The following is a 16,272-nucleotide window of genomic DNA, read 5'->3' on the forward strand; positions in this document are numbered from 1 at the left end:
ATTAATTATACCCTAACTATTGGTGTGGATCCATGAACATAAAATCCGGCTTGAGATCACTTTAAGGTTAATAGAGGTATACTACTCCTTTCCATTGTGAGGTAGACAAGGATTAGGGTTTTATATTATAAATACAAGATTGGAGTGATGTAGGACAAGTGCTGAACCGGGTTGACCCTCTTGGCAATCTCGATCGAGATGGGCCAGTCCCTTGGAGACGCATTCAATCAGCCTTATTTTTCTGTGGATTGCGGAAGATCCTCTAGATTTGGATTGTTTCTACAACCGTATGTGAAGCCCACAAGACAATTTGGAATTTTAGTTTTCGTTTGCGCAAATCCAATCTTAGCTCTAGGATCTATTTTAGTAATTATCTTTTCTTTTGGGTAGGGAGATAAGATTGTGTTTCCGGTTCTTTGTTAATTAGTTTCCATATAGTTAGAATTTTATTTTCTTTAAATTCGGCTGTTATCCGAATAGAAAACAAAGATACTTTGTGCGTTTGGACAACCCCCTCCCCTGCTTCTTCTTCTTCCTTTGCGTGGGCACACCTCCACGCTTCTTCTTCTTCTCACGGCTTCTTCTCCCCCCTTCTGATTTCTTCTCAGATTCTCTCCTCCTATTCTGTACCCCATTATCTGGTATCAGAGCCCAAACCTAGGTGAATCTCTTTCTGCATCTTCTGAGTCTCCCTTCCCTGCTTTTTCCTCTCAGTCTATCTTTCTCCAATTCTGTTCTTCTTCCTCTTTTTTCTTTCTTAATTTCTTTTCTCTGCAGTTGTGACCGAACAACACCAGCAAAACCCCCCACATTCCCTTTGATTCCCATAAAACCCCGAAGCATCCCGTCATCATCACATTCTGTCCGCGCCCTTTCAACCCCATTCTTCGTTCCCATATTTAAAAAAAACAAAAATAAATAACGACTGAAACCCATCTTCCCAACCCTCCCGATTCAGAGTAGCCTCTTCCCCTTGCTTTCCTCTCTGTGACAAAAAAAAAAAAAAATCCTGAATTCCATCTTTTCTTTTTCCCCTTCTGGAAACCATTCGAACAACCCCTTCTTCTCTTTTTTTTTTTTTAGCACCAACCCCACTGTCTTCCTTTTCCCTCTTCAGTTTCCACCGAGAAAAAAAAAAGAAAAAAGGAAAAGAGTCTCAGAGAAGTGAGAGAGAGAGTGAGAGGCAGAGAATTCCATCGATCTTCCCTGCACCTGCGGTATTACCCACACTCCTCTTCAAACCAGCAACACCCTTCCCATCGCCTCCATGCCTGGTTTCTCACTGCAATCAACTTCTCCGCCAGCGTTCTCCTTCGTAGTGGCAGAATCCTTGTTGAAGTCGAAGATCAACTCCTTTGACGAAGTTGAGATTTCCGCCTTTTGTCTCTGCAGGATCTCCACTGGAAGAAGAGTTCAACAGAACCTTTGTCGTCCTCCTTCAAAGTTGCGCCTCCACTTCTCGTTCCCACTCTGTGGTAACAGACTCCAAATAGGAGAGTTGGTAGGTAACCCTCGATTTGATCTTTAAAACCCCATTTCCCATATTACCCCCAACTTTATTCTTTTAGTTTTATTCTACCTTATTTCCAAAATTACCCTTCTCACGTTACCCTATTTCTTTTTTATTTTAAGTTCCAACAATACCCCTTGCTTACCACCCTTATTCCCGTCTTATACCTTTTTTTTTTTCTGTTCCAAAATCACCTCCCTCCTTAATTATAATTCCTGTCATGTCCTTCCACCCTTCATCCTTAAATAGCCATTTCAGATTTTCAGACTTTACTTCATTACAAATCTGCCATTGATATCATAAATCCCATTGTATTTATAATTATGCCATCAATGTTCTACACTTCACAATATTTACGGGAATTGACCAATAGTAGGACTCAGATACAATGCAACCGAATTCTCTTGGTTACAATCCATCACCTATTATATCCTATAACGGTAGAAGCACTACATCAGGTATTTTCTCCTTATGGACTAGTGGAAAAGATCATGACAACTTTTCATAAGCCTGCTAGTTCTCAAGCCCTTATCCAGTATCAGTCATTCTCGAGTGCCGTTTTAGCAAGAAATGCTCTTCAAGGGCGTAATGTTTATGATGATTGTTGTACATTGGATATTCAATTTTCATGCCTAAGTGAGGTACAATTGCACTACAAACCGTCAAAGGGTTTCAAGAACACATCCATGCCTTCAGCACAGAAAGACGGGAAAATTGTGATTGAGGCATCACCGATTGAATCACTTCCAGGAGATTCTATTGCACTGACGGAAGACTCTACTGAAGATGTCTCTGAAGAGCCAAAAGGCGAGCCACCACTGAAGGATGTATGTGATGGCGTCGATAGTCGTTCAAGAAAAGGTGGAGCTGAACGATCTGATCAAGATTGCAGCCGTGGAACCGATTAATGGTCCGATTACAGTGGCAAAACCCCGTGGTCATATTCCAATCAAAGTCATATCATTTGTTGACAACCATCGGGAGATCGTAACAATTGATCGGGAAATGTGCGGGATCATCACCCCATCTAAGCTTTTGATCGTGGAAGCTGATCAAGTGATGTTGATCCTTTCCTTCTTTAAAATTCGTGGTCGAGTTTTTCTTTACCACGGGAGAGTTGATGCAAGACAAGTGCTGAATTGGGTTGACCCTCTTAGCAATCTCGACCGAGATGGGCCAGTCCCTTGGAGACACATTCGATTAGCCTTATTTTCCTATGGATTGCGGAAGATCCTCCAGATTTGGATTGCTTCTACAACCGTATGTGTTAGTCTTCTTTTGCACAAATCCAGTCTTTGCGCTAGGATCTATTTTAGTAGTTATCTTTTATTTTGGGTAGGGAGATGAGATTGTGTTTCCAGTTTCTTTGTTAGTTAGTTTCCATATAGTTAAGATTTTATTTTCTTTAAATTGGGCTGTAATCCACGGTATTGATTATTCAAGAATGAATTGAAAACAAAGTGAGTTTGTGCATGTGTACACCCCCCTCCTTCTTCTTCTTTGTGCGTGGGCACACCTCCTCCCTTCTTCTTCTTCTCATGGCTTCTTCTCTCCTCCCCCCTCCGATTTCTTTTCAGATTCCCCCCTCCTATTCTGTCCCCCATTATGGGGTCCCTGCAGTCGTTTGATCTCATTCTTTATTCTTCCCACCAAGAATTTGAGAGATGCATATGAGACAAGAAGACTGGAGAAGATCTTGACCAAGGTTTTCGTTCGTATTCATTTTGGGGAACTCTACCAAATCTTCTCCAACACACATGGGTGCAAGGTACACACCGTTTCTCCCGAATTCTTTATTCAATCAGTGTTATAATTCATTGTATAGATTTGATTTAGGGTTTCACAAAACCCAAAAAATTTCTAACAGATGGAGCATGATGAATACAATTAAATGGAAGAAAAATCATAGAACAACGCACCAGACTAAAAGTGAAATTGGTGAAGATGAAGTCTTGGTCGTTGAGAAATCTCTGCAGACAAGATCAACAAAAAGTTAATAATGAGAAAATTTGACTAAAATTGCCTGAAATAGAAACTTATCATGAGAGCCCATGAAGAAAAGATCAGAAATGTTAGCTAAGGAAGCCTTAAACCCATGCTTCAATCTCCTAAAAACTCCAAATTGAAGATGTGAAATCTAAAATCCTTAACTTGGACAGAGAGAGATAGACAGAGGGCGTAGTTTATGCGCATTATGCTTTTAAAAAAAAAAATCCCTAAACCCCAAAACCCAGACATGCACACACGAGAGAGAGGGAGGACCAATGGACGAAGGGAGAAATAGGCCAAGGAGCGTACCAGTCCGTCGTCGTCGGCAGCACCACTGAGCCACTGAACTACTCACTCTGTCTTTGTCTAAGAGCGTGGCCCTTGCTCTAGGAGATCACGTGAAAACATCAGCAGGGTAAGAGTGTCAATTTTGGATCAAAATCGAAAAATAGATTGGAACCGACCTATTAGGAATCGGAACCAACCCATCCAATAGCTTATTGGGTCCAATTTTGAATCTACCAAGAAGTTATTGGTCTAATTCCAAATCTACATATTACATTATTGGTCTCTCAATGGTTCTAGAACCGATAGACCAATTAGGAACCATTGGAACCTGAACTAATTCATATCCTTACCCTATATATTATATAATTCTTAAAACTTAAGGTCATGATAGCCAATGTCAATAAAAACCGGTTAACCTTTTGGGATTGTTGTGTGGTTTGTGTGACACTTTCATCCAAATAAAAAAAAACAAATGATAGCCAATGTCTCCCTTTACCTTTTCAGTCATTCATTTTGACTAGTACCACTTGTTTCATATACTATTTTACTAAAGATATGACTATTAATTTAAACGCAAGAACATACCTTAAGCTAATCCTAACTTAAGAAGGTGATAGTGTTCTACTTATTAGTTGAATACAAAACAAGATGTAATATAAACTAGTTCCATGATTTAAGAAAAAAAAACAATGATAGTGGCTTGCATATCTCATATGAATGAAATTAATATCTTATTATAATATTATTGAATATACGTAGCATGTGTTAGGGTTTTATTTTCATTTAATATGGACTGTTTAGATTCGTTTAGGAACCGGAACCGGTCCACCCATTAGTTAATGGTCCTAGATTTCAGGTTTGAAATCGATTAACTTATTGGTCCGATTTTGGTCCTGACCCCTTAGGGTCAGAATCGTTAAGGAACCGGACCAATTGATAGTCCTAAACAGGGGTGGGATTTTCGCCTCTCATAGAGGATGGGGCGGTCATTTCACCCCATCTTGTGTCTAAGTGTAGGATCCACATTTTCAAACAGAGTTCTTTTTTTTCCTTTTCTATTATTTTTTAGAAGTGATATAAAAAAAAAAATATAGGGAAAAAGATCTCTACTTGGTGGTGTTTCTTACGCCCTCTTATAGGGCATCATGAGCTGACGCCTCCACCCCCTAGGTAGATATCCATGCGTGCTCACCCATTGGTCCAAATGCTTGTGTAGAGACCATGCGACCAAGTAGAGATCTCTTGTCTAGGCGTTTGGAGGAAGCCCACCTAGGGTTTTGCTGTAAGTCTATGAAATTACTTATCTACCCTAAAATTTTTGAACAACATGAATAAATCCACTTCACTCCCCATACTGATTACCCTTCAATTATATATCCTCTCATTATGAAATACCTTATACTTTATTTTTTTATTTGGTAAACTTCATTTTAATTAAAACTTGCCATGTGATCAAGGACCTTGGGCTCTATCTATCCACAGAATTTGAAGCCCATTTAAGTTTCAATGTGACCTATATCTGGATTCTGGGCCCCCTGAAAAAACTGCCTGTCTAGAAGACCTCTTCACCCTTTATTTTATGTTTTGGACAAGACCCCCTATATGTTCCGGGATGATAGGTTGGTTGTCCTACCTTTTGAGCCACATGAAGGGCATCTTCAATTGAATTGACCATTAAATGGGAAAGTTCATTGAATTAACCAACTGTCTAATTTTCAAGTTTCATCATGTTAAGACTTTTATCATTGTATTGTCTACTGGTGAAATGAAATTACCCTTATGGCTATGTTTGGTTTCTTTGAATATATTATCAATCAAGAATTTCTATTGGAAAAGTCATGAACAAAATAGCTAAAGATGAAACTTGTTAGACCAGAAGTGTTGACCCTTTTTTCCCCTCAATATTGTAGAAAACAATAATCTAAAATGATGCAGAAAAAAATGAAAATCACAAACAACAATCACACAATCGAATACAAGGATTTACGTGATTCGACAAAATTGCCTACATCCATGGTGAGATGAGATCTGTTTCACTATCAATGGAGAATTGTGTTATAGTCGCTCGTCCTCACACTTCTCTTAGATTGCATTACAGAGAAACAACAATCGCTAAAAATTCATAACGAAACCTTATAAAAGAATTTTACCAAAGTACCCTTATAGTCCTCAAACAAATTTCCTTGGGAGCTGCTGCCCCATGGTACAACCTCTTAACAATCCTTTAGAATCAACCCACAAATCCAAGCGTTGAAATACAAGACATTGTACCCCTAACAATTTTTACCATAGAGGGATATGGAAATCCTAGAAACATGTAGCCAAGAACCATCATGAGAATTCAAGAATCAAAAGAAAAAGTTAACAAAATATTCTAAATGGTTAAGGAACCAGACTTAACAAATTACCTAGAACAAAGAAATACGACCTTAGGGCATAGTTGGAAAATCGGGTTTTGACTGGGCGAGTCGCCTGAGTCGAATCAAAATATTGAAAAAAGTTAACAAAATATTCTAAATGGTTAAGGAACCAGACTTAACAAATTACCTAGAACAAAGAAATACGACCTTAGGGCATAGTTGGAAAATCGGATTTTGACTGGGGCGAGTCGCCTGAGTCGAATCAAAATATTGAAAACCTGGTCAAGAGTCGTGTAGACTAAGCCAGGGTAAAAAATGATGAGACTGGGTCATAAGTGGTCCGAGTCAAATAAGACTTGGTATATTTACCCGAGTCATGACAAAATCGGCTAGTTTAGTCATTTTTAAAAAAATCATAAAACCAGTTACACTTAGAAACGGAGTTAACTAAATAGTAAATCCATAATCTAAAACAATAAGAAAATCTCAACTGCTCAACTCCCTTCTCTTGTTCAATGGTATAAACTCAAATGCATTTATATGTGATTACTTGATTTTTATTTTTTTTTTGTTTTTCCCATATTTTTCTGTATTTTTATGATTTTTTTACTAATCTATACATATTTATTGCATTATAAAATTAAAAAAAGTGACTTGTCTTGACCGGGTTTGACAAGGCCGAGTCACCAGGTTTTTCTAGAAGACGAGTCGAGTCAGAAAACCTGATTTTCCAACAATGCCTTAGGGTGCCCAATAAACAACATCCAATATGTTAAATTAAATAATCAAAAGCAGTACAGATCTTCTTCTTTGTTCACTAAAAACAGACTAATTTGGATTTACACCAAGAAATTAAAGAAATAACGAAGAAAACAATGGAAGATCTGGAAAAGAGAAGATGATCGATTTTTGAGTGTAATAAAGGAAACGCAAGTGCAACTAGATATCATATATTACATAATAAGATAGTGCCTTTGACGGGGCTCTCCTCCAATCAAGGTGGGAGATGGAGGATCCAGCTCAGCAAAAATAGAGGGGGTTTGGTCATTTCAAAGAGGGGCACGCTGTGAAATGACCTAAACACTCCAATATATAAGTTTTAAGTTTGAATTTCAAACTCAACTTTATATCTCTTATTGTGTGTACAATTGGATAATATATATACAAGGAATCTTATCTACCTAATCTCCTATTGATATAGGAGATAATTACATAATTACAATATATCTTACCTACCTAGTCTTCTACTAATATAGAAGGTATATACAAAGGAAATCTGTGGTAGGTGAATAAGATAAGGGTGAAATGTGTACAATTGTAAGAATAAGCAACTCACAAGGATATACGTACAACTAAGAGAGAACATTTTCAACATATACTGTTACGTGCAATCTGAAATAAAATAAGAAAAATAGAGAAATAATAGGGAGACAAAGAGAGAACAACAGGTCAGAAGTTAGGGGTTTTACAGACGAAGCTGCCGGACATCTGTTTAGGTGAGGAAGCCTACCTCATATCTTTAGAGATATTTTAAGATTCAAAGGTCTTTTCTTTACTCGTTACTCTGCTATTTATACAAACAAATTACAACAATAGTTATTCATAACTACTTACTCTTTTCTTAATTTGATTCTAACTACCGCACTTCTCTCCACTACTCATAATTATTTGGTTAGGTGGTGACTACAACATTTAAACTCAATAATAATAATTAAAACATATAAAATCTTAATTAACTATTCCCTCCAACATACACACCCAAAAACAAAAAACAAAAAATCCAACAAATATTTTGGAGTTGGAATGACCATTGCTTAATTTAATCTCTCTTAACAGATTTGAAGAACCCTAAATAAATAATGATAATTCCGACTGTTTATCAGATCAATCAGACTTATTAACATTTCTATGGGTTGGCTTCATATCCTCACAACCAACAACTAAGCTGAGAGCAATAATAGTTCTTATTTATTTATTTACTTTTTTTGGGGGTAAGGGGTAGGGTTGTTAAAGGGAAGGAAGGATATGGGCCAACTGTAGTTTATTAACGGATTTTAGAAATATAGTGACCATCTTCTTTGGCTTGTCAAACCTCAATATCTCATTAGTGGATCTTCCACTAATTGTTGAAGGGTAATCCCTACATTGGAAGTTTGCTTTTGAAAAAATTCGTAGTGTCTTGTCATACTTAGGTTGTGTTTGGTATGTATTCTTGGAGATGCATTGTAAGAATAGAATGTATTCTAGAACATGAAGAACACAATTTGGTATACATTCTTGTTCTGTAATCTTAGAATGTTCTCAATAACGGAACTCGTTCCGGAATACAAGAAAAACCCATTCTACGTTTTTGTTCTTGATTGTCTTCATGTAGACTTGAGAGCTCTCTCTCCCTCTCAACCAAGGTTCTGGTCTTCCAAGTGAGGATTTTCAGAAAGATTTTACCGAGGATTTGTACATTGGGCCTAGATGGGTTCAAGAAATCCATGTGTCGTATTATGTGCTTTGATGAGTGAGACATGACATTGCAAATAGGCAAGCGATATATGGTGTCGTGGGTTTAAAGCTTTTTATACTTAAATAGTGGATTTTAATCGTTATTGGCGGCAGGCAGGGCTAGGCATGGGCTGAGATATTTCAACCTGACCTCGAATTGAACCAAGTCAAGATTGTGCTTCAGATTCATGAATCATCTGATACACCTTCAAATGGTTTACGCAACCAAACACGTCGTAAGAAATCCGACCTAACCCATATGGGCACGATTGTAACCCTAGATTATAACATAATGGCCGCATCATCTGAACGTGGAAGTGAGGGAGGGGCTGGTAGTTTCATAAATGAATGAGGTAAGCAGTCAATCAACAAGAACAGGATTTTAAAACAAGATTTTTATTGAAAAAGCTTGGGGTGACGAGATGTTAACAGAAGTCAGAAGTTGGGCTTCATCCTCTCCACTTTAATTGTCGGTAAGAGACCCTCCCTCTCTTGTGAGTTGGGTAGACTTTTATTTCTTTTGTTGACCCAGCTTCTTATGTGCTTGGTCTGCCTCACCAACTACATGTTTGAGGAATATAACCCATTCCACATTACCTTACTCGCTTCTAAGGTACGGGTGTAAATGGGTCCGAACCCGTATTCGGTTTGGTTCGGTTTGGTTTCAATGAGAGTTGGTGTGATCTGGAATCAGACTGAGTCCTACTTCGATTCTGAAAAGTGGTAACTGTTCTTCATTTGTTCGATTCTGGTTCCTATTCAGTTCCAATTCAATTAGGTTATGATATCATATTTAATATAGTAGTATTATAAAATTTAATATTACTATTAGTAATATATTAGTATTATATATTAATATACTAAAATAACTTAGTACCCAAATTCGGTTCGATTCTTATGTTAGAACAGATCCGAATCGAACTGGGCTCGATTCCTACATCTCAATTCTTGATGGTAACCAAATTTTATTTGATTCAGCTCAATTCTGGTTATTTAGTCTAGATCCGGATCGATTTTCAATTTCGATTCTAATTTGACACCCTTATTCTAAGTTGTACTGGCCCGAGTCAGAGAACTTAGCTCGAGACACTGACACGCTAGTGTGACTTAATTGTATACCATACTATATCAGCCCAATTAGGGTTGGAGGAATTGGGTCCCATTGGTCCCAAGTTTTTAATCTTTGGTTCCCTTAAAACATATATCGTTATCTATCTGACATTATCCCAACTCTCACCATTAAATAGTCAAACAGAAATTAATTAGGTAATTTATGGGCTGAAAATAAAATAAGAAAAAGAAAGGAGGATCCTGATCCGGAATAATATGAAGAGAAAGAGATGAGAGAGAAATATAATAAGTGATAAGGGTTTTGGGGTTTTACGGATATAATCGTCGGAGTACAATTGGAAGGCCGACAATCCTCTTCTCAAAATAAATCTACAGAGATAATTAATAATAATTCATTCTACCATCTCTTTTATTATCATCTGATAAATAAGGTAATCCACGTACATAGTTGCCATAACTTACAATTACTTTCTCCTACTATTTTAGGTAACTAAGTTCTCAGTATCTCCTACGTATTTAATACTATAACAACTCATACTATTAAAAATACCTATTTAATACGACAACAACTCATACTATTAAAAATAATAATTCACACTTACCTACGAAATGGGTCTTTCAGTGTGGACCTCCACCAGTCAGAAAACTACGGGCCTTAACGTCAGGTAGTGGAGAAATACAAAACTGTAACTTTTAATAACAGATAAAACTATATAGAATGTGACAAGACATTTATAATTTGCCTTTTCTCTTCTCTTCTTAATTAACATTTAGATTACTTATTAATTAGATAGAATAGAATAGAGATGGAAATAATGATATGATTAAACCCTTTTATGAAATCATAATTTTATACAAGAAACCTACCCATCAAAGTTACTATTTTATATTAACCTACCAAGCCTACTGGCAACCGGAAATCGTATTTATATTAACCCACCACCGTCCGTCCACCAACAGGGTTGGAAGAGAACTTAGACTTTAAGTACAAGCACAAGCACAAGTGCCACTTATAATTTGTCTTATCCTCTTATACTTTAATAATTCTCTTTATGGGTCATTGAATTAAACTATATAGGTGACCAAACCCTTCCATTAACTGGTTGGGCCAGTAAATCTTGGACCCAGATTCTCTACGGTGCGCTGTCCATAGCGGTTTGAGCGGCACAGACTGAGCCGCGTACACAAAGACTGCCTTACCCTTGCCTAAACGTCTTGCCCGAGTAGGGGTAAGGCAGTCATTGCATGTGCGGCCCAGTCAATGCCGCACAGGTCGCTACAGACTGCACCGTAGATGATTTGAATTCGTAAATCTTAGGGTTTCACGTGGAAGGCGAAAGTAATAGTCTTTTATATCTGGTGTGAGTAATCGATGTGGAGACTCATAGGTATTTAAGAATGAAGGGATGAATTCTAAGTCCTTAATAAATGGTATCAGAGTTAAAATTGCATCAGACTTATAGGTACTTGGACATTTTCTCTTTAACGGCTAGCTTTTAATCAGTGTGCCTTAAACCATTACTATCTTATCTAGTAATTAAATCAATTAAAGTTTAGTCCAATCCGAGAAAACCAATTTAATTAACCTTCTCACCCAGGTAGGGGTGGAATGGTCATTGAACCCCCTTATTAGGGGCACTGGAGAACTGGGCCGGATAGAGAACTGGAGAGGATAAAGATCCTTCCCAAAACAGGCCAGATCAACACCTAAAAGTTGACTTGAGCAACTCATTTTCTACAGTAGGTAAAGAAGAAAATCTAAGCAACGTAAGAGACCAAATACTCATGAATTCACCAACCAAAACAAAACTACATGGGCACGCATCAAATATTATATAAGAAAACGAAGAAGAAGAAGAAGAAGATGAGAGTGTGTGTTTGTGTGTTTCTTCTATCACAAGTAGAGAAAGAAAGATCAGAGATTCAAGGTTATTATGGCTCCAAAAAGCAAAGTTCTTGTAGTAGGTGGAACTGGGTACTTGGGGAAAAGGATTGTGAAGGCAAGCTTAGCACAAGGTCACCCTACCTTTGTCCTTCAAAGACCGGAGATTGGCTTAGACATCGACAAACTTCAGATGCTCATGTCATTCAAGGAGCTCGGAGCCCGTCTTATAGAAGGTTCGTTTTCAGATCACCGGAGCCTCGTCGATGCCGTGAAACAAGTTGATGTTGTTATATGTGCCATCTCCGGTGTTCATTTTAGGAGTCATAATATTCTTTATCAACTCAAGCTCATTGAGGCCATCAAAGAAGCCGGAAATGTCAAGGTATGGTTCTCAATAATTAGCTTCCTTTTCTTTCCCTTGGATTAACAACAGTGGTTCTTGTATCAAGTTTAGTCCATGAAGCTCCGTGAACTACTCTTTATTCCTCAAGGAATCTGTAAGGGAAAAGACCTTTTTTTTTTGTTATAAGCTTTATCAAAGGTTGGTGAAGCTGTGGTGTGCTAAGCCCATGCTCACCATGAGGTCATGCCGTTAGGGTGCCCAATATTTGTCATCCTTTTTCCTCTTCTTTTGGGAAATATGTACCCTCTTGCGGATCTGGCTCCTGTGCATCCGGGCAGTTAGGTGGCATGTGCAACGCTAGACTCAAGGTGGTGCGCTTTGACCGCCTTACCCCTGCCCAAGTGCCTTGCCCGAACATGGGTAAGGCGGTCAAAGCGCACCGTCTTGAGTCTGGCACTGCACATGCAGCCCGACTGCCTAGATGCATAGGATCTTTGTGACCCTCTTACCCTCCTGTGTCCAGCCCTGTGATTGGTGCATGCCTAGCTCACGAAAAGTTGGTAACCCTCTCCCATATATATATATATATGGTTGACCTTTGAATTATGCAATATTGATTCATTTTTTTATTAGTTATTGGTAAACCTATTGCCAATCCTATTTTTTCCTTCATAAATATTCAAAATTTATTCTGAAGCAAATTAAGTCCAATTGAGTGAGTTAATTAGTAGTAGAAAACAAGTTGGTGGTTGATCCTATTCTCCTATAAATGTTTTTTTTTTTTTTTTTTTTGTAAATAAATAAATATATTAAATCTTAAAAAAAATATTAAACTTTGAACAATTTCAAAGAGAAAAACAATAGGAACAACAACATTTGGAACCACCCAAAAGGGAGCAATAATGAGCTTACACAACGTTTTCCAAGAGGTATCAGATTTTCCAATTAGTTGAACGAAGAATATAAAGCGCAGACCTAATACGATGATTCTTTTTTCTACGCCAATCTGAGACTTAAGTGTCTTTCCAATGAAGCTCATCTTTTCGCTTCAAATTAGGCGTTTACTCTAGATTGTCAACATGATGAATTACCTCTTAAGTATACTTCAACTCTGGATCTTCCATTTGAGAAAGACCAACTAAGAGACTATATGCTAATCCAAAATATGAAAGAATGAGTTTCCTTCATCTAACTCCAAATTAATCCGACAGAAAATGGGATTGTCCTCCAAAGTCTCCTAGAAATGTTCATACCCCAGCCCTTTTTATTTGTAATTAACATTAATAATCTTGGTCAAAGATATTTTTTTTTTTGGGTAAGAAAGAGAAATTGGGTTAGTAACTAATAGCTGTTAGAATGAGTCTATAACACAATACAATTAAACCCTAGCTGGCTAACTAGCTAGGTGACAAAACTTACAAGTGTTGTTAAATATTTTGCAGAGATTCTTGCCATCAGAGTTTGGCATAGACCCGGCACGTATGGGGGATGCACTAGAACCCGGTAGGGTTACTTTTGATGAGAAGATGATAGTGAGAGAGGCAATTGAAGCTGCCAACATCCCCTTCACTTATGTCTCAGCCAACTGCTTTGCTGGTTACTTTGTTGGAAACCTGTCCCAGATGGGAACCCTCACACCTCCTAAGGGACAAGTAACCCTATATGGAGATGCTAATGTGAAAGGTAACCATATATATAGCCATTAATTTATTCTCCAAAAAAAAACCCAAAAGAGATTAATTGTGATGTTATTACTTATTAACATCAGTAGACAAAACATTTAATGATGTTCCCTGAGTTCACTTAAATTTCTGTTGTTTTTGGTTGCAGCAATTTTCTTGGACGAGGATGATATCGCGACGTACACCATTAAAACTATAGATGATCCACGTACTTTAAATAAAACAGTTTACCTCAGGCCGCCGGAAAACATCCTTACACAGAGAGAGTTGATCGGAATTTGGGAGACATTAATTGGGAAGCAACTAGAGAAATCCACTATGTCAGAAGAAGACTTCCTTGCTTCCATGAAAGGTTTTATCTTCTTCCTCCATTTCTCCTTCCTCTTCTTTAATTGTAGAGAAAGAATTGAAAAAGGCAAAAACAGCATAAAGTTCCTATCATGACAAGTAAAAGCACATATCAACCATGAAAATGATTGAAAACCACATATAAACCATCTTAAGATTATTGTAGGACTTGCACCATAAAAAAAAATTATTATTATAGTACCAACTCTAACATGACCCATGCACTATAAATGTCTTAAATCATTTTCAAAGTTGGTTAGGTGATAGATGCATGCCATAATTAGCCTCTATTTTTTTTGGTGGAGTGGGGGCTAGGATCGTAAACTAGACGAGGAACAGGAGGTATTGAACTCGAAACCTCATGAGCACTAGGCATTATTGTACTAGCTGCAGATGAGATGTCTAATTGTCACCCCTTAGGCCCTGTTTGTTTAGAGGGGAAGGTGGGGTGGTATTGTTGGGAAGATGGAACCCGTATGTTGGTGGGGTTTTGTTGGGGTAAAAATGTTGAGGTAAAATTACTTTTCTCAAGAATAGTAATCAAAGTCTCATCAATTTGGTGGGACTTAAATAAGAGAGGGGTGGGATTTTGAAGTGTCACATCAGTAGACAAAACATTTAATGATGTTCCCTGAATTTGAGGCGGGAAAACCAAACAAGATTGGGACGGGATTCTGAACTGCTACATCAACATTTTCCAACCCCAATTCTCCTACCGCTCTAAACAAACAGGGCCTCCCCCACCACCCTGATTGATAGGTTATTTTTAGGATTGAATTGCTTTTTTTTTTTTTTTTTTTTTTTTAAATTAAATTGTTTGCTTTATTGTAGGTATGGATTATGCTGCCCAAGTTGGAGTGGGGCATTTCTACCATATTTTCTATGAAGGCTGCCTAGCAAATTTTGAGATTGGAAAAGGCGAAGAAGATGCTTCAAAGTTATATCCAGAGGTCAAGTACACCCGAGTGGCTGAATACCTCAAACGTTTTTTGTAGAAAAATATTAATGTAAAAGATTTATTAGGGATTTTATCTCATTATGTATGAATGTATGATCCCTATGAACAATATTGATCTATCAATTATTCTACTATTTGATTTTATTTTATTTTCAAATTTGGATTCTAACTAATTGATATTCATTCCATAATAATTAAATTAATTAAGAAAATTGAAATCCTAAATCTATTGCTTTCTTTAACAGAAGGATTGCAGTTGATGATTATGAATATTGGATTCTTGGTCCTCTCTCTCTCTATCCAATGTTTGTATGTTTGGTAGAGATATTTATCCCCTGAGATTCGATGATTGGTACGGTTGTGCGGTTCCTCTCATAGGGGGAGGGGCTGAAATGACCATTCCACCCCCTGATCGAACACACTGCCCTGGTGGGGTCTACCCCCTTTTATTAGAGGCACTAGGGAACCATACCAGGCATGGGAACCGCAAGTGATAAAAATTCGTTTGATAGCCCCTATTGTTGAGATACATTAAAAGGGAGGACCAGAGAGAGAGATTTTGAAGCTCCATGGCCTAAATTAAGGGAGATTCTCAGATTTACCACACAAGTATCATTCCACGAATGAATGGTATGCATTTCCGTACTCTATTTTGTTATTATCAATTCGTGGTTCAAGATGTGCATAGGTTAGATCAAATATGAAGGACTTGATTAAGGACTTTATGAGATGTCGAAATCCCACACTTGGTATCAGAGTCATCGTTAGGCCATCGATGTACTCTCGAAAACCACATAAATTAGCTGTTGCTCAACCTATAGATAATTGAAAGGTCTAATTAATTACTATCACTTCCTGCGTTTGACCTCTTTTTACTAAAACTCTTCTACTTTTAACTTCTTTTCTTATTATCCAAAGAGGCAAACTTTCACCTCTCTTTCTCCCTTGTTAATTTAAGATTGACCCGGTTGATTGGAACCCATCTCTACTGTCAATCTGAAACTATCAGTTCATCCGCTAGTGGAAGACCCAATCTTCGTTAATTTATAGCCAAAATCGGCTTCAAATTTCACAGTGATGGTTGGATAGTTGTTGTACGCAAGTACCCAATGAATTTGGGACTGGACTACTAGAGAGATTTGTTATGGGATTTAACTTTCTGCTTAAGATTCTTGGCGATCAAAGAACCATAGATAATACCTCAACGATCTACCAAGTAACTTGGAGTCCGACTCAGGTGCTTGGGACCTTGGGACCTGAGCACCACCCTTATGGAATCCACTGCCACCTTTGGAAGAAGGTTAAGGTAAGGGGTGTCAATCAATTCATTTTAGTTATTCGG

The 16,272-nt window shown here is 37.6% G+C and overlaps 1 protein-coding gene and 2 long non-coding RNA genes across 3 annotated transcripts in view; 2 read left to right on the top strand and 1 right to left on the bottom strand.

Moving 5' to 3' along the window:
* LOC122664436 overlaps positions 1-16,272 on the top strand; it is an 87,191-nt gene that overhangs the window by 27,059 nt on the left and 43,860 nt on the right. The window lies entirely within an intron of this gene.
* Positions 726-13,859, bottom strand: LOC122664437. Its single transcript, XR_006333336.1, has 3 exons — positions 13,746-13,859; positions 11,188-11,192; positions 726-756 (listed from the first exon to the last, which is right to left on the bottom strand). It is a non-coding gene; the product is annotated as an uncharacterized LOC122664437 (long non-coding RNA).
* On the top strand, positions 11,583-14,985 carry LOC122664432 (isoflavone reductase homolog). Its single transcript, XM_043860243.1, has 4 exons — positions 11,583-11,981; positions 13,385-13,625; positions 13,773-13,976; positions 14,804-14,985. Exons 1-4 carry the CDS (start codon positions 11,649-11,651, stop codon positions 14,965-14,967), a joined length of 942 nt encoding a protein of 313 aa, XP_043716178.1. The 5' UTR covers positions 11,583-11,648; the 3' UTR covers positions 14,968-14,985.

This window comes from Telopea speciosissima, chromosome 6 (assembly GCF_018873765.1).
Source record: "Telopea speciosissima isolate NSW1024214 ecotype Mountain lineage chromosome 6, Tspe_v1, whole genome shotgun sequence".
NCBI lineage: Eukaryota > Viridiplantae > Streptophyta > Magnoliopsida > Proteales > Proteaceae > Telopea > Telopea speciosissima.